Here is a 26801-nt window from a genome sequence, read left to right on the forward strand (position 1 = left end):
CGTGGGATTTCACGTATTGTGCATAATTTCTGATTAATTCCTGCAGATTCTGTGCTCACACCCAAAGTGTGTACACATAAAACCCAGTATATTAGCTATATAAAACAGTATAATGGGTCTGTGCATCAGGTCTTAAAGTGACAGCAGCCTAATATACCGGCTGCCAAATTATGAGATGATATTAAAAATGTATTTTTTCCCCATGGTATCGATGCCAAAATTGTGGCCAGTGAAAATGCTGAGTAGCTAGTAACTTTAGAAACCACTAGCCACAGTAGCCACTAGCCCTGTTTGTATCATTAGTGTTAGTATCTCTACTTTCAGTAGCTAATTTCCCATCAAAAGTTGTGAATCTAACTTATGCGCAAAGTTGGAATATTGGATAAAACATTTGCGAATAAAGCACCGTTTCCATCCAGTGAGCCGATGAGAGATATATATTATATATAGGCCTATATATATATATATATATATATATATATATATATATATATACTGTATTGGGCTGACTTCTAATAGTCGAGGATTCGACGATTCGATTCGGAGAGGTCTGATTCGACTATGAACCTCATAGTCGAATACATGGGCGTCAGTTTGGTTTGAAATGTGCTGGGGACAGAGACGCATTCGCATTTTCAGAAGGGCTGGGTACCATTTTTGTTTTATTTTTTCGCTTTTGCACAGGTCATGTTTTGAAAGACGATGTCCTGTAGCTTACTAATGTAAATAAATAAAAATGTATTCAAAAATCTGCTTCACATTTTCAGCAGGGCTGCGGAGCGGCTGTGAGTTGACTCCACACGGTTCTCATGCACGTTAAAAAGCTTACGTTGTTTAATGTACCTAAACAACGATTACCAAATTTTCCTCTCATATTGCTCCTCATAACCACTGAAAATGGTCAAAAAATCGAACCCAGAGTCCAATTATTATGGACGTTATCTGATTCTATTAAGCGTTTCTGCTTCACATTTTCAGCAGGGCAGCGGAGCGGCTGTGAGTTGACTCCACACGGTTCTCATGGGCGTGAAAAAGCTTTACGTGGTTTAATGTACCTAAACAACCATCACCAAATTTCTCTCTCATATTGCTCCTCATGTTTATGAAATGTTCTGATATATGTGTGATATATATGTGTTTTTTAGCTCTTTTGTTTGAAATGGATAAATCTAGCTGCTATCTAAAAAAAAAAAGAAAAAAAAAAGGTTCGACTATCAGTCGACTACGGCAAAATCTAACGAATCAGATTCGACTATGAAAATCCTTAGTCGAAAACAGCCCTAATATATATATATATATATATATATATATATATATATATATATATATATATATAGTTATAGTTATAGGTAAAATTAAGAAATTTATAATGACTTCAGTGTTGTTGATTGTACCTGTCTTTCATTTTTGCTCAAGCTCGATCTTTGAATGTTCTTGCATTTTTTTCCTGGCTGTCAGTATGTTTAGTCTTAAAGAGTCAGGCTAGGTCAGATCTCTTCTCAAGACAAATATAGCTTACAGACAAACAAGCAGCTCAAGGCCAAAATATAATCTGCTAGTCAAATAACACGGTACTCAAGTATCTAATCAAGGTTTGCATGGATCTTGATTGATCTCAGTTCATGGTTATTTTACTTTGTCCACTTTTTTTTCTGCTGTTCACTTCAACAGACATATACTTTCAGTGTTGGTGTTACTAAATGGTGTTCAATTTCAGTTGCATTACAGTACAGATACAAAACACTGCACTATTATTTGTTTCTTTTTTTTATAAGGCAACAAGCTGAAAGTCAGCATCAGGAGAAGCACCGTGGGCTAAAGAGAGCACTTTCAGCCCATGACCCACTTGTTTAATGAAACATGGAGCTTTTCAAATAGCACTCCATTTTGAACAAACATAATGCTGGCCTAGTTCTTCAACTAACTATCTGATACTCAGCAAAAACAAATCTCTGATTAACCGATGTGCAAAATGCCTCTGCGGCAACAGAGGAAATGCCACGTGAAGTTGTCTTATTGTCTCTAGTCGGACTGAACCTAGGCACAGCATCAAACATCTGCTGCTCTGAGTGAGGCCTTTGACTTTGACTAGACGTTCACTGTCGAGCCCTATCCGGTAGCATGGAGTTGTCTTGCTAAACGCTGTCTGTCGAGCACAGCGAGGAAGTATTAAGCCAAAGCTGTTTGACTGTTTTCCTGCCAGATTAGTCCACCAGTCTCTTATGAGCTTGGACTGCGCTGGCACTGTGTACGTGTCTACAATGTGTGCCTCGAGGAGAGATAATGCTCTGTTGGCATGTGGTGTAAATAAGTTGTATTGAGGAGACAATGTGTTTGACAGCTCTAATCTCACTATAGTAAAACGGCAAGCGAGAGCTTCTGGCCATACAGTTGGCAATGGGAAAATAGTATTATTAGTACTCAATTCGAAAAGTATGTACATTCTTTCAGCATTTGCTATATGTAGCAACAATCTTTTTGTCTGTTCCTACAGCTCAATTGGTAGAGTTGATGCTAGCAACATTATGGGAATGGGTAAAGCGTGTACCTTGTTTGTACAATGTAATGCTTTAAATAAAAGCATCTGCCTATATAAAAAGAAAATGCATGAATGTATGTAGTATTAGATACCCACTTTGCTTGAAATTGCTCATGAAAAGAAAAGAAAACATTGAAAGGCTTTTCCATTGAGACTGTACTGAAATGCATTAAATTTCTCTTCACCCTCTAGTTGCAGAGGATAAATTGACGGAAAGAAAGATGGTGGGCTAAATTCACTAAACAGTTTTGTGTGTGTGTGTGTGTGAGTGTGTGTGTGTGTGTGTGTGTGTGTGTGTGCAGTAATTGGGCGCAAAAATCTGCTACCACCAGTAATCTACTTTAACTAGGCTTTTAAGTGAACTGAAATAGCGGTGCATGTGTAAATTAAGTCATGAGTACATCGTTAGTTATTGTTGTTCTTTAAATCCAGGCATGCAGCGTAGAAGAGTGCACTTTAAGTACACTACTCTTTTTGCAGGCCCTTTTTTTGGCATATGATATAGTATGGAAGTAGGCATATTCAGACATAGTGCCAGTGTTTTTCTTTTTTGGTCCATACAACACAAGTCAGTGGCGTCCAATGTTGTTTTGGACCCCACTGACTTTTATCATATGGATGAAAGCAGTTAAAACATTCTGTAAAACTTTACAAGAAGCTCTCATTTGTTAACATTAGTTAATGCAATAACTAACATTGAACAATATATTCTTCCAACATTTCTTACCCTTTGTTAAAGGGGGGGTGAAATGCTCATTTTCACTCAATCTCCTGTTTATCTTGAGTACCTATAGAGTAGTATTGCATCCTTCATATCTCCAAAAAGTCTTTAGTTTTATTATATTTATAAAAGAAAGATAGGCTGTACCGAGTCTTTCCAGAAAAAAACGAGCGTCTGGAGGCGGGCCGTGTGGGCGAAGCTAAAGCTGTGTAACCGAGCTAACAACACACAGAGACATGTGAAGCAGTTACTCACCGCCTGCGACCGCGAACCTTTATCATTGTGACTGCTCGATCCTTAAAGGGATACTCCACTTTTTTCGGAAATATGCTCATTTTACAACTCCCCCAGAGTTAAACAGTTGAGTTTTACCGTTTTAGAATCCATTCAGCCGAACTCCGGTTCTGACGGTACCACTTTTAGCATAGCTTAGCATAGATCATTGATTCTGATGAGTCCAGTAGCATTTCTTTCAAAATGACCAAAGAGTTTCAATATTTTTCCTATTTAAAACTTGACCCCTCTGTAGTTAAACCGTGTACTAAGATCGATGGAAAATGAAAAGTTCGATTTTCTAAGCCTATGTGGCTAGGAACTACTCTCATTCCGGCGTAATAATCAAGGAACTGTGCGGCCGTACCATGGGTGCAACAGGCGTAATGATATGACGCAGCGCCTGAAAATAGTCCCCAGCTCGGTAACTTCTTCCAACGTGACCGGGACTAAGTTTGTCTAACCTATTAGAACTATTTTCAGGCGCTGCGTCATATCATTACGCCTGTTGCACCCATGGTACGGCCGCACAGTTCCTTGATTATTACGCCGGAATGAGAGTAGTTCCTAGCCATATAGGCTTAGAAAATCGCAACTTTTCATTTTCCGTCGATCTTAGTACACGGTTTAACTACAGAAGAGTCAAGTTTTAAATAGAAAAAATATTTAAACTCTTTGGTCATTTTGAAAGAAATGCTACTGGACTCATCAGAATCAATGATCTATGCTAAGCTATGCTAACAGTGGTACCGTCAGAACCGGAGTTCGGCTGAATGGATCCTAGAACGGTAAAACTCAACTGTTTAACTCTGGGGGAGTTGTAAAATGAGCATATTTCCGAAAAAAGTGGAGTATCCCTTTAAGCATTAGACGATCTGCAAATCCGTCGATCTGGGCTTTGTTTATAAAACAATCATAGTCGAAATGCAGGGAACAAACAGTCTTGCACAAAAACAAACCGTCTCTGAAAAAACAAACTCCATCCACTGGTCCCTTAGCGCTGGGTTCTTTAGAAATCTGTGCAGGGTTGTCTTGCCCTGGCAACCAAAAACACACTTCTTTGGTGATATTGACTTACAAAAGCTGAGCAGAGCGCTTTGATGAGGTAACGTACTGCTTTCGCTCTCTTCTCTCTCTGTCTGGTCTACGAGTGCGCGCGCGCCCGCGGAGAAGTGCCCTTAGGACCCATATAAGGAAATTCCGCCCCAGCTGACGTCACGAAGACCCATACTCGAAAAAAACTTTCCGAAACTTGTGACAAACCGGAAGGACAATTTTTGGCACAGAAATACTCCTTCAAACGTACAATTTAATTTTTGAAACTTTGTCCATGTTTAGCATGGGAATCCAACTCTTTAACAGTGTAAAAAACTCAGTATGCATGAAATAACATTTCACCCCCCCTTTAATGTTTGTTAACAAAAATGTTAATGCTAATTCACAGAGCGTCAACTAATTAACAGATAGCCTAGATTTTTTATGTTAATAATGTATTAGTAAAGGTTGAAATTAACATTTACTAAGATTAATAAATGCTTTAGAAGTATTGTTCACTGTTAACGTTAATTAATGTAGTTAAATAATGTTAACAAATGAAACCTTATTGTAAAGTGTTACCAAATATTCTTCAAAATATTTTTCAACACTCACCCATTGAAATTCATCCTGTTGAACCCTTCTCGAAGGGACAGGGTTGAGGACACTGACAGTATGAAACCTTCCCATCTGCCTATGCACCCAGGGTGTCTGTGCTCAGACAATCCCTCTCCATTCTTACAGGATATTAAGCATATTAAGGATGTCTAGTGCACTGGCTGACTCACGCTAAGTGTCTCCCCATACAGTACAGGGAATACAGAGCGTATTGATTTAGCAGGCAATATGTCTGGCTTAAGAGGTGATGAAAGCTTCTTCTGCTGCCCAAGTTCAGTTATAAGCACGGACTGTTTGACTTTAGCCTAACCATGTAGACTTAAACCCAGTCTGGTGACTGAGAGACAAGGATTCTGTCTGCATCTCAATTACTGGGGTGACACAGCTATTATTGTACTGCATGTAGCTTTCGATAACCAGATTATGCTGAATGACATTTAATAAAAACAATCATTCTAATTAGTTGTATTAAATAACTCTTTGGAAGATATATTGTATAACAGACTTTGATTCAGATATAGCTAACTTATTAAGATTTCTGAAAAGACATGTAAATAGCAGTACTGTGGCATTTATCATAGTATTTTCATCAGTTCTTGTTTTATTATCTAATGCTAATGTTTTAGGTCTTAATATGTTTTCTAGTCTATTTTTACTCCGAGGAAGGAGTGGAAAATGTATTTTGACAACATTACATGGCTGTCCATGCCAGTGGAAGTGTCACCACTAGACAGCTAGATACCACTATGTCTCTCACATATTCGATCTGCCTTGTGACAAAGCGGCACACTGCTGCCTAGCTTAAATGGGTCATGAATTGAAGCTTTTGACATATCACAAGAGGTCATCATACTATAAGAATATCCTGTAAGTTTCAGAACTGAAAACTTCCTTGTTAGACCAAAAACAGCTTTTATTGTAACCAAGCCCAGAGAACGACTCATTGTAGAATGTACCTATTTATGACATCATAGCTAGGTGAAAGAACAGTGAAGACGATCAACTCCTACTTCATCATCGCAACTTTGGCCCCGCCCACTGTCGTGTTAGGGAGATGACGAGGAGAAAAGAGCGATACAGGATCACTGGACTAAAAATAACATTACCTTCCAAAGGATCCTAATGCTTGGAATGGGGTTATTTATTTTCAACAATGTGAATCTCTCAGTTGAACATTATTTATTTGAATTCAGTACATTTCACTGTGGATTCTTTGGTAAATCAGTCGCAATTTTGACTGAGTTCTGGAGTCTCGCCAAAACTCTCGGTATAATCATTATACTCTCTGTATAATCTCTTATTTACATTGTGTTTACACTGTTAGTTATGATGAAAGCATTCGTTAGTGTGCAGAAATCGAGTTAGAGATACATTTCAAGACGAGATCACTGCAACCTTTCATGTCATGATCTAAATATAGTGCTATAGATCTAAATATAATGCTATAATCAACACTTTTCAAGATTAGTTAACCTTGACTGCTGTAATAGTAAAAATGTGCTAAACGTTTTCGAGAGAGTTCCACATGTAGTACTAGCCATTTTATATGCAAAGATGTTACCCAATCACAGCAGTGGGCGTTTACACTGAAGTCTCACAGCAGACACGCCCCTTAAAACAGAGCGTTCAAATCAGAGGGCTGAAATCAGGGTAGGAAAAATGCCTTTTATTTCTAAATTATGACCATTTTTTATGTAAAAATCGTACCAACATTAGAAGTGCACCCCAGGAAACATTATAAAACAATACAACAATGCAGTTCATGACCCCTTTAAATAAACTGGCCTAGCATAGTGCCGATCTCAACCACTGAGCTCCCTACAAGTGACATCATTCACACTGTCAGCCTAATGAGCCACCACATTCTCAGATGCAGTCGAAATAACATTCCGTCCTTTTAGAAAGCACAATTACAATAGGAAATGTGTGATTGATCCTGTAATTGCTCAGGCTAACTGCTGTTGTCCTTGTTACTGCACACTGGGATCTATTTTTTTAAAGTCCAAATCAGTCTGGAAACTCCTTTTGAAACATTTAAAGTAGAAATGCAGTGACTTTACCTGAATTTACCATAGTTACTGAATAGTACCCATAGTGTAACTGTGGTATTTGTAGTAACTTATTCAAAACCATGGACTGCATAATACTGATTTGGATTGCTTAGTACTAATAACACAAAATACAATTATTGTTCTTTTGAACTTTCAATTAATGAAAGCATTCTGAAAAAAAAGTATTTTTTCCACAAAAATATTAACTGTTTTCAACATTTATAATAATAAGCAATGTTATTTGAGCACCAAATGAGTATATTAGAATGATTTCCAAAGGATAATTTGACACTGAAGACTGGAGTAATGATGCTGAAAATTCACCTTCGCAATCAATAAATTACATTTAGAAAATATATGAAAATAGATTATGAAATAAATTAGAAAAAAATATTTTGAATTGTAATATTTCACAATATTAATGTTTTCTTTTAATTACAATGGTATTCCACATACATAAGTACTACATTTTTGTAAACAAGTTACTGCAGTGAGTGTTACTATATCAAAACTTCTACTAAATTCTCATGAGTCAGTTTCCAGACGAGAGCCATTTTGTGGCAGCCAGGGCAGCAGAGGTGTCTGGGGACTCGTGTTTATGTTACTGTGATTTGTAGTGAAAGTATTTTACCTTCATGTCATTCATAGTAATACACTGTAAAAGAGTGTTCACCATCACAAAGCAGCTGTACAGCATCTGTGCAGCACCATCCATTGCTTTCATATCCTCTGAAACAATTCTGCTATGAGAAAGACGGCCATGATTCAGCACTACAAGAGGGGCTCTCTCATTACGGGATGCTCTCTCGCACTGGGATTGAAATGTATTCCTCTCTAAGGACTGTGTTACATCTCTCTTGATTTGTAGTGTATATCATTCCATGAAGAGTCCAAAAGCCCACACAGCATTGTTTCTGTTTTTCTCATGTTTTTGCTAAACTGACTTTTTAAGGACTGTAGGAGTGCTTCTTTTGGCAAAATGACATGAATTTCAGACTGTTCCTCACAGAAAGATATCATATGGCTTTAGAAGACTTGGAAAATGGTACTGTTATGATACTTTTATAGTCATTTTGAAGCTTAACACTGACAGCTCACATTCTCGTTCATTATAAAGAAAGGAGTGAGCAGGATAGTCTTAAATTCACAGTTTGTGTGCTATGGAAGAAAGAAAGTCTGAATTTACAATTTACAGATTTCTTTTCTTTTTACGTGGACTAATCTTGGAGCCCTAATGACTAAAGGGATTAAATAGATTCAATCTGTTTAGCTGAAATGTTTCATGATAAATTACTCTCCATGTTATATATCTCACATACAGTCCCAGGACTAACAAGCACTATTTTAGTCAGATTCATGTATGAGTTTAATAATGGGTGGCCTGGCTCTTACAGATGAGTGCCTCTGCTCCGCACTCATTAATACAATCACGTGAAGCCCTTTCACATGCTTTGTCTGACAGCATGGCCTGTGCACCACACTGAAGACATGGGAAAGTAGTTAGCCCCACCCCCTCGATCAAACTCTTGTGAAAATCACCAGTTTGTTTCATGCGTGTAATCTTACTTTTAAATTTCAAGACTATTTGGGGTGATATTCTTCTTTTTAAGCTGTGTTTACTTTACATTTAAATTCCTTCTTCTCTATATAATATATATATTTAGCTTAAAATAGCAAGCAACCTCTCTTTCTTGATGGCTTGCGTCTATCTTTCTGTCTGTCAGTTGGGAGGCACTCATTGACCCCCAGCGGTTTAGGGACGGCCTTTTTCTCTCCCTCCCTCTTTCACTCTTTTCACATACGTTAGCAGTGAACAAAAGCCGCTCTCAGCTTTGTTCCAGCTTTTCATAGCACACTTTCACTCTTTCACGCCACAATCTCAACTTTCTTTCTACTATCATGACAAACCAAAGCAAACAGGCTGTAACAAACACACACTGTAAACGCGCGCACACACACACACATACACAACATTTTGTATTACTGCAGTATAGGGCAGCTAGGTTTTGTTCCACAGCACAAATTATAAAAATAAATAAAGTTTTCATCTTTGGAAAAAGATTGCTTTTACCATATATATACTGTATACTGTAACAGTTTAGATTAGGGAACACTATTCACCATTATATCTAGTTGTTTATTAGCATGCATAATACTAGCATATTGTTTGTTTATGAGTACTTATATACATATAAAGCACATATTATATACTTATAAAGGACATATTCATGCCTTATTCTGCATAATCATATTCTACATCCCTTTACCCTACCCAATACCTAAAGCCACTACAACAACGACCTTATAACTATCAATAAGCAGTAATTTGGAGTTTGAGGAAAAACTCCTAGTAGTGAACATGTGTTCCCTAATCTAAAGTGTGTGTGTGTGTGTGTGTGTGTGTGTGTGTGTGTGTGTGTGTGTGTGTGTGTGTGTGTGTGTGTGTGTGTGTGTGTGTGCGTGTATATATTTAGTGCTGTCAAATGAATAAAAAAATCGCTAATTAATAATCACATTTTTTTCTGTAATTAATCGCACCTAACATTAAAATGTGTTATATATTTTATATTGTAATACACAATTTCTCACTGAATCTCCAAATTACAGTTTTTTTCGATTGCTAAACGACAGTGGGCACAACTGGAGTCACATGTGCAAAACTCTAACTACAGTCTGCACAGCAGCAGTTCATGTGGACCAAACTCTAGTTCGTTTTTCATTGCTTGAACACAGTTTTCAAAACTCTACACACTTATCCCATGACTTTAACCACAACCTGCACAACACTGTGGATTTACAGCACTTTGTTCAAATGCTAACACACTGCTGTCAAAACTGTGAACCACACATTCAAAACAGAATAGATTTCAGCCTTGTGCCTTTCAAACACTGCTGATTGCAATCTCAGCTGAAAGGCTCCCATACACAAAAAAAATATATTTGAAATATAGTTTTGGAATATATGCAAATATTCGAAATTGGCCCAATAAATATATTTTAGTTAAATATATGTAAATATATTTCACACTTACTGTAACATCATATATTTTTGTTATATTTCAGAATATATTTCAAAATGATAAATATAAGTGACCAACAATGCAAATATATTTCAATGTATTTGGAATATATGCCACATATATATATTTCAATATATTGTTTTTCTGTATGGGTGGAGGTGGAAAGTGTTTGGTCACCACCCACATGACCAAAGGTCTCTTTTGGAAGCCATGCATGCCGGATGTGAGGACACGACTGCCAGAGATGGATAAGGCACTCCAGAAGGTTCTTCCCCAGGTGCATGGCAAGAGAGAATATTAGATGTGATGTTGATGAAAACCTGTGGCCTGATGCTAGAGAGAGGCAGGATTAGCTCCTCAATTATTTGTTCGAATTACATTACATTACATTATATTACATTACATTACATGTTCGTATGTACTTTTAGTTTCTACCTTTTTTTTTTCTCATTACTGTAATTCCGTAAATTACTACAGACTATTGAAGCAAACTGCTAATTTTCATTTACCTTAAAGAATTGTTATGTTCTAAAAAATTAAATAAATCATGTGAAAAAATGTCACTCTTTTCTTTGAAGAAAATATTACTTTGTATGAAGTCACTGAAATTGTTCAAACTGTAAAGATGAAAAGTTTGTATTTTCTGTATTGGTGTTTGATGCTAGTGTTTTTACTCTCAGTGTGTTCTGAGTGACAGTGTGTGTTATCTCAGTGAGGGTTGTGCATAGTGTTTGGCTGCACTGAGCCTGTTTTGAGCCATGTGTTAAGAGTTGTGTTGCTTGGAGTGAGTTTTGCAGGTGATGTGAACTGTTTAGCTCAGGTGACTGTTGGTAGTGCAGACTGTAGTTAGAGTTTTGCACATGTAGCTCCAGTTGTGCTCACTGTCGTTTAGCAATCGAAAAAAACTGTAATATAGAAACAATATAAACATGATACAGTATATTTTAATGCCATCTTTTTACCAAGTTCTATGAATGAATGGATGCTGCATTTTAAATGTTGTATTTCATGCAGTTAATGATTTACCTAATTTGATATTATAATACACACACATAGGCCTGTCACGATAACAAATTTTGCTGGACGATAAATTGTCCAAGAAATTATCGCGATAAACGATAATATTGTCGTTCTGAGACCATTTTCATTTCATATAATTATAATGGCATAATAATGCAGGTACACCTTTTCAACGATCTATAAACTTTTATTTCTAAAGAATATTAAACATTGAAAACGGAAAACATTTTAAATATCCCAAAAAATGAACAAAACAACCAAAAACAATGAAAGCAATGGACTCTTAGTGTCTGTTAACAAAATAAATGTCTGTTAATAAATAAAATGAAACAAAATTGCACTTCAAAAAATATTAAACATTAGGCTTTAGACATTATTAAATAGTGATACATTCCATAACAGGCAAAACTGACAGTTAGGACCTTTGTAAACAAATAAAAAAAAGCCTCAACAAGCCATATCGCACAATTTTGCACTGTTACTCCTGTTACTTTGTCCTCCTGTTACTTTGTCAAGTGATTGTGTACTGTCGGGAAGGCATGCTACGCACTGAAAATACTTGGTTAGGATTAGGGGTGAGGAGTGCGTGCGTATTACACGCCATAAAGAGCGTATCATATGCACGCAAAAACTATTTTTGGCGTATAAATGGCACGAGAAATAACATTCGTGGTATAGATACGCATTTTCATGTGATCGGGCTCGCTGTCGCAACTCACAACTAGCGTCTTCTCTCTCTCCCGGCAGTAGCCGCAAACACTCCCGCCGGCGCTTTCCCATACAAAGACCATGTGACTGAGCGCCGCGGCGCCGCCTTCTCACACAAAGACCATGCAACTGACAACAAGAGGGTTCACTCCTCCTATACGCTAAAGAACCGAGCGAGAGTGGTCATCCAGTCTCTTTGGTAGAGAGAGAGAGACGAGGAAAACAAACAAGCATGCAAATGGAATTATCGCGGCCGGAAAAATTATCGAGCTCGTTTTTTTTTATCGTGCGATTAATCGACTTATCGACTATCGCGACAGGCCTACACACACACACACACACACACACACACACACACACACACACACACACACACACACACTGTCAAGTTCATCAATTTAGCATTAGTTTGCAGTTCACGTCGCTTTGTTTGTTGTTTACAAACCAAGAAGATATTTCTATCTTCTGAATAATTGTAGAATGAACTATTCAACAACAAACTGTCAGACAAAGTTTGTCAGACAAACAGACAAAGATCAATAGAGATCCAACACAAAGTTTTAATAATAATAATCCAAATAACTGCCATTAGGCTGAGCAACACACACTAAATGCAAACGTTACCAGACACTGAATGAAGAAAAGGTATGACTTAAATAGGAACTCAAACAAGGCACTCAATGACACACAGCTGATACAAACAAACTCATAATGACAGAAACCATTGCTGCGTCCCATTTCGCCTACTTATACTACGCCCTAAAGGTATGTACTCTTTTTATGAAGAAAAAGTACATACTTTTGAGTGTGTAGCAAAAGAGTAGGCAAGCTTTGGGACATACTACTTCGTCATCTTAAAGGACAGATCTGTTGCGTGCATCCTGTCACCGTAAACTGCCCTGTCAATCATCTTGTCACAGTTAAAATCCTCCATTCAGTCTAATTTAATCTCTTACTGTTTTAAATGTAGTTGCACGTTGATCTGCCAGTCGTGGGTCTTTCATGCGGAGACTCTCCTCATGTGTTTGCAATTTGAATATAATGATGCATTTAAAAGTTAATGGCTAAACGTATCTTTGCAAAAGTTCACAATGCTTCTGCAGATGCAATATAATGTGGACAACATAGAATAAATAAATTTTCGTCAGGTTAGATACTGATAATTAATCACTCAAACCCTTTTATCTAAACCTCTCTACATAACCGCCGGACTCGCGCGTCCTCCACGTCTGTAGTTTTTTAACACTTTTCATTCGTGTTTGTATTTCTAACCGAATCCTCATCCAACACTCGATGGGTTGTGGGCAATATTAGCCGTTATAGTGCGCATCGATCTGCACTTCGGATTCTGACCGGAAATAGTACACCATCCGGGTCTCTTTGGAACACTCATTTCAACATACTACGATTTGGGACGTACTAATTCTATTTTCGAATACTATTTAGGACGGATAGTATGCGAATTGGGACGCACCGCATGACAACCAAGGAGTGGCAGGAACAAAGGGAGACAGAAACTTAGTGAATGCAAACTAAAAGTCCATGATTACTAAACAAACTGAACATAATGGTGACAGTAGACAATTAGCCAGAATGGAGGCAAAGAACACTAAATCAGAGTGCTAATTGTAATGGTCGAAAATCACATTGCTCCAAGTGTTTCAGCTAATATGTTGAGTCAATATGGAAATGGAGCACATAAAGAACAGTGATTACTACTGACCACACAATGACCCACAGCTGTGATTGCCTCATCTGTCATGTCATTATTCTCAAGGTAATTATCTTGGGAGAGAGAAATATCTTCATCCCAAAAGGCTTTAATGATCCCCATGAAGACAGACTCATTCTGTGCCGTCAATGTGATGTTATCTAGCCAGATGTCTTCGAGAGTGATATCACAATTGTCAGTCTTATAGCATACTGGAAATTGAACGACAATTTCCAGCCAATGGGAACAATTAGTTGTTTTTTTATTTATTTATTTTGTGTTGGAGGCACTCATAATCATATCTCACAACTGAATCAGTGTTCATCTACCTTAGAGGACTTATTTATTTCATTTTGTGCTTGTACTGTAATTACCTGACATATTTAGCCAGTAATTGTCTTTTATAGGGAGCTATTAGGATGAAAACAGTTAATGCTTGTTTGAAAGCAGGTCAACACACTCATTAAAACGGGGGTTCGGCAAAAAATGCCTTGTGGCTCATTTCTGTTACTCACTCTCAGGGAGCCTGTCTCTGTCTATAGCATTGTTCGCGGAAGAAACGGTGATGAATGGGTTTTAGGAGAACAACGCCGTGGCCCTATTAACATGGCGTTTTGTTTTCTTCTGCGATCAGTCACCCCCCGCACAAACACAGACTGCCTCACAAAATGAATCCTTACACACTCGCCGGAAGAAAATCAATAGAGTGATTTAGCAGCTGCTGTAAGGATCCAAGGACAATGGGTGAGCGTTTAGCCTACTGATAGCGTTACGGGTAAGGCAGACCACTATATACCGTGTGGTGACAAACCCGGACATTGATTAGGGGCATGTGACTCGACGTTCATCCTCAAGCCTTTATTTCCACCCAATCCATAATTATCATAGCTTCTGTTTGTGTGTTCTACAACTGAGATGATACTTCATTGATCGAGTTATGTGATTCAGAAAGTGTGCAAACAGATTTATGTACTTGATGGGAAAACAGCTATACAAGTAGTTTATGGAAGCCAAAGTATGTATTTAGTAAAACCACATAGCCAAAAGTATTTTGGGGTCGGTAAGATTTTTAAATTTTTTTGAAAGGAGTTTCTTACTCTCATTAAGGCTGCATTTATGTAATAAAAATACAGTAAAAACAGTAATATTGCGAAATATTATTACAACGTTTTCTGTTAATGATTCCAAAGTTATGGCAGATGTCTATTTCACTTATATCACTTAATAACAGGTGCATAAAATCACGCATACAGCCGTACAATCTCCTTAGACAAACATTTACTGTAAAATTGGGCCCTTCCAGTGTGACATGATCCTGTGCAGAAAGCAAGGTCCATGAAGGATTGTTTACTGAGTCTGAATCACTGATCACAGTTGGGATAAAATGCAAACTAGGCCCCATCATGCCTGACCTTACTGATGCTCTTGTGTCTGCTTTACCATAAAAAATAGTATCATCACTTCAGTGTTTGTGTTGACGATGCATCTAAATCTATTCTATCCTTAATCCTACAGTTCTGCAGATGAGAAGTTTCGCTGGAACAACCAAGGTAACTGAACTGTTTTCTTGCTAAAATGAGAATTTTCTTGCTCTTCAGCCCATTGTTTTGAAATCAATGATTTGAAACCTTACAAGAAGGTGAATGTTGTATTAAGAGGACCTTCTGAAATGCGTTTTGACAGCTGTCATAATCTAGCTGCCCACGTGGTAAACCGTGCATGTCAGAGTGAAACATGTTGACTTTTGACTGTATTGATTGTGCTACAGCAAAACGTTAGCCGAAGATGACAACCTCTGCCTTCCAGAACATAAAACATAGAGGAGAGGCTGAGATTGAAGAACAGGAGCATTGCAGCACATAAATGATTCATGAGCTCGCGGTCACGCCACACTCTTTAAAATACTGGGTTCTTGATGAAGAACCAAAACAAAACCAGATTAAGCATCTCATTTTCATGCAGGCTAGTTCAAATAGAAAATTATTTTGTAGATTCCTCAGTGGTTGGTTTTGTACTGTAAATTTCTATGGTTTTAGTTCATGCCAGTTTTGGCCTTCAAAATAGGACTACATTATAAAAATGTTGTGAAAAGGTTGTGATATCATTTTATTCAGTATAATTTAAGGCCAATTCACACTGAACCGACAGACGCCGACCAATGGCAACAGACACTTTGTCGGATCAGTATGTTACCCCTGTCGGCGTCTGTTGGCATTGGATGGCGCTTGTTTTCATGTTCAATCAGCGTTTGTCGTGTCGTGGAATGTCTGAGAAGTGACATACTGTAATCTGGTGATTGTGCACATTGGTCACTGTCTGTCAGTATAGTGTGAATTGGCCTTAATATGTCAGATGGGGTGTGTTTTTTTAACATAATACGTATTGTCACAATGCTTCAGATACATATAGAGATCAAATACAAGACTCAAGTGGTGTCTTTTTTTCATATTTCTTTAAAATAATTTTTTTTAATCCAGTTTTTATATAAATGTTCACAGGCTACCCTATATGAATCAAGTAATCTAAATAACTAGCATATGGTTGGTTTTTGGTCATAAACCTTCTATCTGTAAATACAAATATTTTCACTGCATTTTTTAAATGTCTCATTCAGATGTACAGTTCTCTTACGAGAGGTTCTCTCGTATTGCGTAGTTGCTTACGCTACGGGAAAGCCTTTCTTTCTCGAGATACTGAAGCCAAAAATTATCCTTAATTTTTATAATCTTGTCAACGCAGTGCGGCAGCCTGCAGACCTAGGGCAAGCTTACTAGCGTGCCCATTGGCTGCCCTGCGGCAACTGCAGCAGCCTACCGCTGAGCCCTTGGCGTGACGTCACGACCAATGAGCGCGCTTGGCGCGCTTAATGCGTCACAGCCCGTGAAAAGGGGTGTGGCTTAGCGTATATAAACAGGGCTCGGAGGCTGCTTCTCTGATTTCTGTCTTTTCAGCGAAGCTCTACGCATCGCTGCTCTCTGAGGAAGCCGCCGTCGAATCAAGCGACCAGCACGCCGAGGATCTCAGCCTGAGGACGCCGGCCGCCTTCGCCGCCTTCAGCTTTCCCTGCCTGCTTCGCTATCCGGCGAATATATCCTTTTACTGCTCTGTGTTGTATGTGTTTGTGTGTTCACCCCGCGACACACTTTGCATCTAAAAGAGCGCGAGGCGTTGTTGCAAATGCCTCGCTCATCCTGTGGCTCGTGCAGAGCCGCGCTCAGCGACGGAGACCGCCACGTAATCTGCGCTCTCTGCCTGGGTTTCGACCACGCAGCCCGCGCCCTTCACGGGCGGCTGCGAACAGTGTGAGGACTTGCCGATGTCGACCCTGCGGGCTCGACTCGCCATGTTTCACGATCCTCCACCTTCTCCGGCTGCCTCTTCCGGGCCGCGTAAGAAAAAAACGCCGCTCTCAAAGGCCTTCCGAGCCGGTGGTTATAGCTGAGCGCTCGCCGGAGCCCCTCCCGCGAGCCTCGCTCTCTCCTTCTCCCCCGCCCTTCACCGACGCGCAGCGGCCGGCCTCTGCCCGCACTGCCGTCGCCTCAGGGGATGAAGCAGACCAGCAGGTTACTCCCCTCTGTCAAGCCGCGCAAACGGCGCCGCTCACAAGGGATGTCAGAACGGACGGTCACGGGCTATAGCTTCCTTTACGTTACAAGGAAGCTACCCCCCCCGGATGACGCACGCCCTCTCCCCCTCTGTTCGAGCCGCGCAAGGCGCCGCTCACAAGGGATGTCAGAAGTAGACGGTCACGGGCTGGCTTCCTTTACGTTATAAGAAAGCTACCCCGCGTCTCGGTCGCGCGCGTCACTCTCCGGCCACCTCCGTTTCTCACACATTTCTCAGTCCCCTCCTAGCTCAGGCGACTAGAAATATCTATATTGCAGTAAACGAGCCTGTTATACACGCACGCCTGCAAACAAACGATGTCACAGCACATAATGACATCTTCCCGCTCTCTCTCCCTTTGTTCGAGCCGCGCAACTGCGCCGTTCTCAAGGGATATCAGAGCGGACGTCACGAGCACCGGCGAAAGGAGGAAGAGAGAGTGTTTTCGTCCCGCTTAGGCCGGACTTCCTCCAATCCTCGCATATTTCTCAGTCCCCTCTAAGTTCAGGCGGCTGGAAATACTATTATTGCAGTAAACGAGCCTGTTGTAATACACGCGCGCCTGCAAACAAACGCTCGGTCATATGCTCGCACTGACTGGAAGCTCATGTGTGCCCCTGTGGCTCAGTGGCAGAACATTAGACTTCCGCACCAGAGACCCGTGTTCGAATCCGGCTCTGGCAGCAGAAAAACTTTTTTCTGCTTGCTTCTCTCGAGCTCGCGGCCAGCTTTCTTACATACAGAAAGCAAACCCGCATCTCACGGGATACATATTTCTCAGTCCCCTCTAAGTTCAGGCGGCTGGAAATACTAATACTGCAGTAAACGGGCCTGTTTGAATACACGCGCGCCTGCAAACAAACGCCGAAACGAAACACGACGCTCGGTCATATGCTCGCACTGACCGGAAGCTCATGTGTGCCCCTGTGGCTCAGTGGCAGAACATTAGGCTTCCGCACCAGAGACCCGTGTTCGAATCCGGCTCTGGCAGCAGAAAAAAACTTTTTCTGCTGTCTTCTCCGAGCTCGCGGCCAGCTTTCTTACATACAGAAAGCAAACCCGCATCTCACGGGATACATATTTCTCAGTCCCCTCTAAGTTAGGCGGCTGGAAATACTAATGCTGCAGTAAACGGGCCTGTTTTAATACACGCGCGCCTGCAAACAAACGCCGAAACACGACGCTCGGTCATATGCTCGCACCAACTGGAAGCTCATGTGTGCCCCTGTGGCTCAGTGGCAGAATTTTACGCTTCTGCACTGGAGAACCGTGTTCAAATCCGGCTCTGGCGGCAGAAAATATTTTTTCTGCTGTCTTCTCCGAGCTCGCGGCCAGCTTTCTTACATACAGAAAGCGAACCCGCATCTCACAGGATGGTGCTTGAGTATTTATGAGCGTCTAAACATATGAGCCATCAAAGCATTTGCTCTATAACGCCGATGGTGTTACAAGTGTAGAAAATGTGCCCACTCCCATGTGCTCACTGCTACACACAAACACGGTCCCCATGGTAACGCGTTCAGAGCGCTCTCTCATAAAGCGGTCACACGCCGCTCGAGTAATAAGTGTAGTAAATGTGCCCACAACTCTGTGCTCACATCTACCTGTAACTCGCTCTGCCACTCGGTTACCCCGGGCAACAGCGGCTCAAGCCGAGGGTGTTATAAGTGTAGAAAATGTGCCCACTCCCATGTGCTCACTGCTTCACACAAACATGGTCCCCATGGTAACGCGCATAGAGCGCTCTCTCATAAAGCGGACACAAGCCGCTCGAGTACTAAGTGTAGTAAATGTGCCCACAACTTTGTGCTCACACCTACCCGCTGCTCGCTCTGCCATTCAGTTACCTCGGGTCGCACACCCTCTAAGCTCCCAAACTCTGGCCGTGTCATAAGTGTAAACTCTGCGCCCGCTCAGGTGCACGCGCACTCACTTTTAGACATTACAATCCCCACGCCGCTTTCGCGCCAGGGGTGTTTGTCAGCAAATCGCGCTCCATCCTCTGGGACCGAGCTACCGAACGCTGTACAGCCGGCCAATACTGTTTACCAGCCCCCGTGTTCGAGCACCAGCGGCGCGCACGCCGCTCCATCCTCTCTGATACAGGTTCCCCAATCCCGCGCAGCGCGGCGATCTGAACCCAGAGACCATTCGACCCCTAGCTATGCATGCGGAAGCATGGGAAGCTATTCAGGGCGCGTCAGAATGGGTGCTGAGTACTATAAAACACGGCTATTCGCTTCAATTCGCTCGTCGCCCTCCGCGCTTTCTAGCACAGACGGAGACGAAAGTGAGTTCAGAAGCTGCGCACCTGCTTCAAGCCGAAATAGCGAAGCTACTGCGCAAAAGGGCTATAGAACAGGTTCATCCTTCTCTAAGCGAGTCGAGCCTTTACAGCCGCTACTTCCTCGTACCCAAGAAGGACGGAGCGTTAAGACCTATTTTAGATCTGAGACATCTGAACAAAGCCCTCATGAGACGGCCGTTCAAAATGATCACAACCAGAAAAATCCTCGCGCAGATTTGCCCAGGAGACTGGTTTATCTCTCTCGATCTAAAAGACGCATATTTTCAGATCCAGATAACTCCCCGTCACAGGCCATTCTTGAGATTCGCCTTCAACGGTCGAGTATATCAGTACACATTCCTGCCCTTCGGCCTGTCTTTGGCACCCCGTACATTACGAAATGCATGGACACGGCTCTCGCTCCCCTGAGAAAACAGGGAATGCGAATACTGAATTATCTGGACGATTGGCTTATTCTAGCGCTGTCAGAGACGGAACTTGTGTCTCACGGAACAGCGCTTCTCAGCCATCTGGAGGATCTGGGTCTCTCGGTCACTGACCAAGAGCTCGCTATCGCCCCGTCAGTCAATTTCCTTCTTGGAATAGAACTGGACTCGGTGGCTATGACGGCCAGACTGTCGGAGCAGCGCGCGCGCCGCATCCGCCTCCTCGCCGCATCCCTCCAAATAGGCAGCCGGGTTCCGCTGAGGACATTCCAGCGTATCCTGGGGCATATTGCCTCAGCTGCAGCAGCGCTCCAGCTGGGCTTACTGCGCATGCGCCCGCTTAAACGCTGGCTGAAAGCGCGCGTGCCCCACCGAGCCTGGGCGGCCGGCGGCTTGCGAGTCAGAGTGAATCAGAGCTGCTTTTCAGCCCTGCAGCCCTGGCTGGCAGCCGAATGGTATCACACAGGAGTGACTATGGGAGTGATTTCACACCGGAAAGTTGTCTCGACAGACGCTTCCAACCTAGATTGGGGAGCGCTCTTCGAAGGCAGACCGGTCTATGGCCGCTGGTCAGACCAGGAGAATCTCCTACACATAAACTGTCTAGAGATGCTCGCGGTCGAGAAAGCTCTCAAACACTTCCTCCCATTCCTCCACGGTCACCATGTTCTAGTCCGCACGGACAATACATCGGTAGTGGCCTATGTGAATCGCCAGGGCGGTGTCAGATCAGACGCTCTGCACCCTGGCGGAACGCCTCCTCGTGTGGGCTCAGCACTCTCTGCGCTCGCTGAGAGCCGCGCATGTGCCTGGCCACCTGAACGAGGGCCCCGACAGACTGTCCAGGGACAGCGTTCCCCCTGGGGAGTGGTCTCAACACCCCCAAACAGTCCAGTCACTGTGGCGCCGTTTCGGCAAAGCGAAAGTCGACCTTTTTGCGTCAAAAGACAACGCTCATTGCCCAGAGTTCTTCTCGAAGAACGAGGACGCGCTGGCCCAGACCCGGCCCAGCGGCCCGCTGTATGCTTTTCCCCCGGTCTCTCTGCTGCCTCAGGTCATCAAGAGAATCAGGGAAGCGCGCCACACAGTGCTCCTCTTAGCCCCATACTGGGAGAACCAAGCTTGGTTCCCGGATCTAATACAGCTGGCAGACTCAGCCCCCTGGCCGATACCGGTGAAGAGAGACCTTTTCTCTCAAGCCCGCGGCTCGATATGGCATCCCCATCCAGAGCGCTGTCTCTGCATGCGTGGAGCCTCAACGATTACACGCTGATCTGCCAGACGGGGTCATGAACACGATCATACAATCTAGAGCCCCCTCTACGAGGCGGCTCTACATGTCGAAATGGTCAGTGTTTAACAGATGGTGCACTGCTAAGGGGCTCGATCCACAGACATGTGGGGTATCGCGAGTACTGTGTTTCCTTCAAGAGTTACTGGACGCGGGCAGGTCCCCCTCCACGCTCAAAGTCTATGTCACGGCCATTTCAGCGCTCTCTGTTCAGAGCTGGGCCGCGCATTAGGAAGGAACGAGTTCGTCATCCGCTTCCTTAGAGGAGCCAGGAGGATGAACCCCCCGCGACCCCCCTCGGTTCCTATGTGGGATCTTTCACTGGTCTTGGAGGCCCTGAAAGCGCATCCCTTCGAACCCTTGGAAACTGTGGATATGAAATACCTCACGCTCAAAACCGTTTTTCTGATAGCACTGTCTTCAGTCAAACGAGTGGTGGAACAGCTCTTTGTTTCGTTTGGCGGGCGCACCAAGGGTCTCGCCGCCTCGAAACACAGCCTGTCCAGATGGATAGTGGACGCTATTGCTGCTGCTTATGCGTCTAAAGACCTGCAGTGCCCATTGGGCATTCAAGCTCACTCCACCAGAGGCATGGCCTCGTCGTGGGCGTGGTCCAGCGGGATTCCCATTCATGACATTTGTGCAGCGGCAGGCTGGGCCTCCCCCTCCACATTTGTTAGGTTTTACAACCTGGATGTTCCCGCCTTGCAGGCGAAAGTGTTATCAGTCTAAGTCTCGCGTATGCCAGCCCACTATCTGTGCGCGGGCTACGTTGTGTGATTTAGCTCTACTGGTTGAGCTGCACTATGCAGGGAATTGTCAGTTCGGACCGGCCGTGCCGCTCCTAACCCCCTAGTGTGTGCTTATGTACGGCGCTAGCCCTCTTCGGGCCGCCCGGCTCTCTGCTATCACGTTCCCCGGGCTCTCCCTGGGACTCATTCAGTGGATGCTGGGTGCGCACGGCGTTGACAAGGGCGTTCCCGTAGCGTAAGCAACTACGCAATACGAGAGAACCTCTCGTAAGAGAACGTTTCGGTTACTCACGTAACCTCTGTTCTCTCTAGAAGAGGGAACGAGTATTGCGTAGCCCGCCGTGCTCGTACCACGAGCTCATTTCGCTTCATGCGACAGAAACCAGAGAAGCAGCCTCCGAGCCCTGTTTATATACGCTAAGCCACACCCCTTTTCGCGGGCTGTGACGCATTAAGCGCGCCAAGCGCGCTCATTGGTCGTGACGTCACGCCAAGGGCTCAGCGGTAGGCTGCTGCAGTTGCCGCAGGGCAGCCAATGGGCACGCTAGTAAGCTTGCCCTAGGTCTGCAGGCTGCCGCACTGCGTTGACAAGATTATAAAAATTAAGGATAATTTTTGGCTTCAGTATCTCGAGAAAGAAAGGCTTTCCCGTAGCGTAAGCAACTACGCAATACTCGTTCCCTCTTCTAGAGAGAACAGAGGTTACGTGAGTAACCGAAACGATTTCAAAACCTACAGTAAATAAAACGTCGATTTGAAGATGTAAACTGCACATTTGCATAATGCACATTTTTACAGTTTTAAATTATGGGTGAATGTTTTTTTAAAGCATTTTATTTCAGCTTAACCTATCTGCAATCAACATTGTAAAACATTTTGTCCTTGCTGGGTAACTGCCAGAATATTGAAACACTCGCTATTGTAGGGAGGGAGCTGCTTTATTTTTTGCCTTGGGTAATTCTATTAGTTGTATCAAACGCCTGCTAGATGAAGTTACCTCTCATGTCTTTGTTCACAGACGGACAGAAGGATATAGAGGAGGAGCTCACCACAGGTCTGGAACTTGTAGATTCCTGCATCCGATCTCTTCAAGAGTCTGGTATTCTGGATGCACAGGAATTCACTACAGGCGAAAGTAAGGAGCACTTTTAAATGCTGGAAGTTTAACACAATTAAGAAATTACTGAGACTGAAGTATGTTAACGACTCCTAAATGTTCCGATCCCGCAGAGTTGTGATCTTAAGCTGAAATGATTGATAATTTACATTCTCTGAGGGCTCTCAGTCAGAAATGCATGTGTAACAGCCCATAATATGAGCTTGCAGGTGTTGCTCTGTAGAGTGTATTCACATGAGCTTGCTATATTCTCCAGCTTTGTGAAATTCATCAGTTAACCTCCCTATCTCCCTTATTATGCATGCTAGTAGCTTAATGCATGAATTACGGGTGATTTCTCAGCAGAGTTTTTAAGGAAACAAGTATATTCACCCTGCTGAGAATATCAGACTTCATCTGAACTGATTAAATATGATATTTTTTCAAAGGCTCAGTTTCTCAGTGTTTAAAGGAGGTTGAGATATAGTGTAAAAAAGGTGTCTATACACTCTAAAAAATGCTGGGTTGTGTCAAATATGGACAAACCCTGAAGTTGGGTTACATTTTTTAATTATATTTTTAGCCCAACGTTTGGTTTGTCATTGTGGTGACATCTTAATTAATTGGTTACATTAACATTAAATATTATTTAAAATGACAGATTTAGCATCAATATATAATGTTATACATAAAAAAATAATTTCTGAAGGGTTAGATCAGGTAGAAATACACTACCTTTCAAAACTTTGGGGTCTTTATGTTTTTTTTTAAAGAATTTAGTCTCTTATGCTCACCAAAGCATAAGAGGCTTTTATCCATGTTCATGTACTTTGAATCAATCAGTATGCTAGTGTACTTCTAAAAGTTAAAAAGTGCACTATACTTATATTTATCTTGGTTTCTGATCATGGCTCCAATATCTACTGCTGGTTTTAATCTAGTTTTAATTATTACAGATACACTGCACATAATTTTCACTAGCCATTGGTGTCAATAACTGACTAATCTGATTAATCATTATTTCTCCAAATATGCGCACCATTAGACTAATAGCCATGGCGGATGCTGCATGTATCTGAACACAAATAAACCGGAGAAGACATGAATTAATGCTTTATGAGTGATGATTTCTATTCAAAATAATGAACATTACAGATTAATTATTTTGCACTCATGGCATAAATTAAGAAATTAATGTCACTGCAAACCAGTTTAATCATAAACAGTGGTCAAATATCGAAGCTGGAGTCTTAAACCTTTCTTATGATGCTCAGTTTGTCCAGATCAAGTAAGAGTGTGATGTTTTAACGAGTAATGATTGTTGAACAACAATAATCTGGGGCCGTCTGTGATCTTTGCCGCGTAATACAACTTTCAGTAATGTTAGACATAGCTTTAAGTAAGCAAACTAAACTACAGGAAACTTCAACCAAAGTATCACAGAACATGAAATATTGAGCAAACTGCTAAATAAATCAGTGTACATGGACCCTTAATGGTTTTTAATGAGCCATCTTACAAGACAGTATATTTTGTATTTATTTACTTGCTTGTAGTGGTTTCACTCTCTCTAGCTGTGAGTTATAAATAGAATTCAGCTGAAATATTTATCAGCTCTGATCTAAAATGCAGGTCATATAGTGTGCAGATAAAACCCCACACCCAAAAAGATAAGTGACCAGCCACCTGGACACAGATCTTCCACCGCACTACCACTCTGTATTGCAGCAAATGGCATCTTAAGATGTCTGAGACGCTTGGGTTGAGACGGCATTTATGAAACTTTCAGCTCTTACTGTAAATGTGCCTCTTTTGAATCTGATAGTGGCTAAAGTGGTTATAGTAAACTCCAGCCATTTTCAATAACCGCAGTCAGCCAGTTTCTGATATTACTGGGTCATTTGAAATGACCCATCTCAAATGACCCAGTTATCATCTTCAATGGTTGTGAAGTCGCACTGTCACATAGTCTAGGCGTGTTTGTGTCTCCATTTATGGGAAATCTTTTCATAGACCACAGGCCTTTATTGGTTTTATTTTAATCTTCATACTTGTGGCCCGTTTTTGTTCGAAACAGCATCACAGATGAAAATATAGCATGTGAATATCACTAAAATAAGCTGTTTTATAATTTTGATTCATCTTACAGCATGTTGTGGCATGTAGATGTTTCGTAAACAGAGATTAATGCTTCTGTCAGGCCATTTCAACTTGGCATCTCTTTAAAAGATGCAACATCTTTTGGTGCTGTCAGACATCCTCAGAAGAGGAGAAACATGCCCTGACAGTGCAGCAATAAGCTTCGGTTAACACGACACAAAACCACACACCATCATGATCGACTTTGCAGGCTGTCGGAGATTAAACAGCATTTAAATTCATGTCTGTGTACACAGGTGATATGTGCTGCTATATGGCAGTGATTGGCGAACGGGTACAAACCACAAGGGTACAGGAATTTGGATTGTGCTTTGTGCTTTAAAATATGGCTGAAACTAACAAAAATGTTGATGATTGATTCATTAATCGATTATTAAAGTTTTTAATAATGTGCACTATTTTCAGAAGTTTGGGGTTATTAAGATTTTTTGTTTGTAAAAGTTGTGTTTTATGCTCACCAGTAAAAACAGTAGCATTATGAAGTATTATTACAATTTAAAATAGCTGTTTTTAGTTGATTTTTATTTTTATTTTAACATATTTGAAATCAAAGCTGAATTTTCAGCTCAATTATTAGTCTTCAGTGTCACATGATCTTTCAGAAATCATTCTAAAATGCTGATTTGCTGCTTAAGAAACATTTCAAAGTATTACCAATCCTGAAAACAGCATATTTTTCTTTACACATTATCAGTCTTTACTGTCACTTTTGATCAGTTTAATCGATCCATGGAGAAGAAAAGTATTCATTTCTTAAAAAGATAAATCTTACCTCACACTTTTAAACAGTAGTGTATACAGTATATGAATATAAAATATGAATATATGAATGTACACTACACTATATATGTAGGATTTTAAGTGAATATGGTCAAAAGCTTAATTTAACTTCCAACTACAAATAGTATATTAACATTTTTTATTTGCTTGTGAATGAGACTTTGAACAAAGTGAAAATACTCATATGCTTAGCCTCTTATAATATAATATAATATAACACGCTTCTCTATTATTATTTCTTAAACAGTTTTTCTTGTTTCACTTACACTTTCATCTTATTAAATGTCTCAGCCAATCAAACTAAATACATGTATAAAGCAAGTTTCTACAGCTTCTCAAACTACTTCAGTTGGTGAGTTAAACATCAGTTGGTTTTTCCCCAACAGTATATTTTTTTGTTTCAAAGTGAATCATGTTTGTAGTGTCCAGTTTAAAAATTTATTATAATTCTGAATGATGAGTTCATAGGAACACCTTTCTTAGAGTGCATGTGCCTTATTAATGTGGCTGTGGGTGACATACTGTAAGACTAAACAGGTCTGGGAATCACTGCTATTTGGTACAGTGTCAGGCTGTCAGCACAGGAGGGCCGAGTAAAGAGAAGGGACTGCGATTTCTGTTCATGCTGACCCCATTTTCCTGAATGTGTGCTCATTGAGTGTCTTCCAGCAGTGATTAATTATGCAT

At 41.4% G+C, this 26801-nt stretch overlaps 1 protein-coding gene across 5 annotated transcripts in view; it reads left to right on the forward strand.

The window, feature by feature from the left end:
* Positions 1-26801, forward strand: part of ctnnd2b (catenin (cadherin-associated protein), delta 2b) — a gene marked incomplete at both ends in the record, with an annotated part of 75328 nt that overhangs the window by 10247 nt on the left and 38280 nt on the right. For all 5 annotated transcript variants that reach the window (XM_081373620.1, XM_081373619.1, XM_081373621.1 and 2 more), the window contains 2 exons: positions 15212-15246; positions 23097-23213. In XM_081373620.1, the coding sequence (XP_081229746.1) occupies positions 15212-15246; positions 23097-23213 (152 nt within the window). The remainder of the gene's footprint in view (positions 1-15211; positions 15247-23096; positions 23214-26801) is intronic.

This window comes from Scardinius erythrophthalmus, assembly GCF_964197995.2.
Source record: "Scardinius erythrophthalmus genome assembly, chromosome: 9".
NCBI classification, from domain to species: domain Eukaryota; kingdom Metazoa; phylum Chordata; class Actinopteri; order Cypriniformes; family Leuciscidae; genus Scardinius; species Scardinius erythrophthalmus.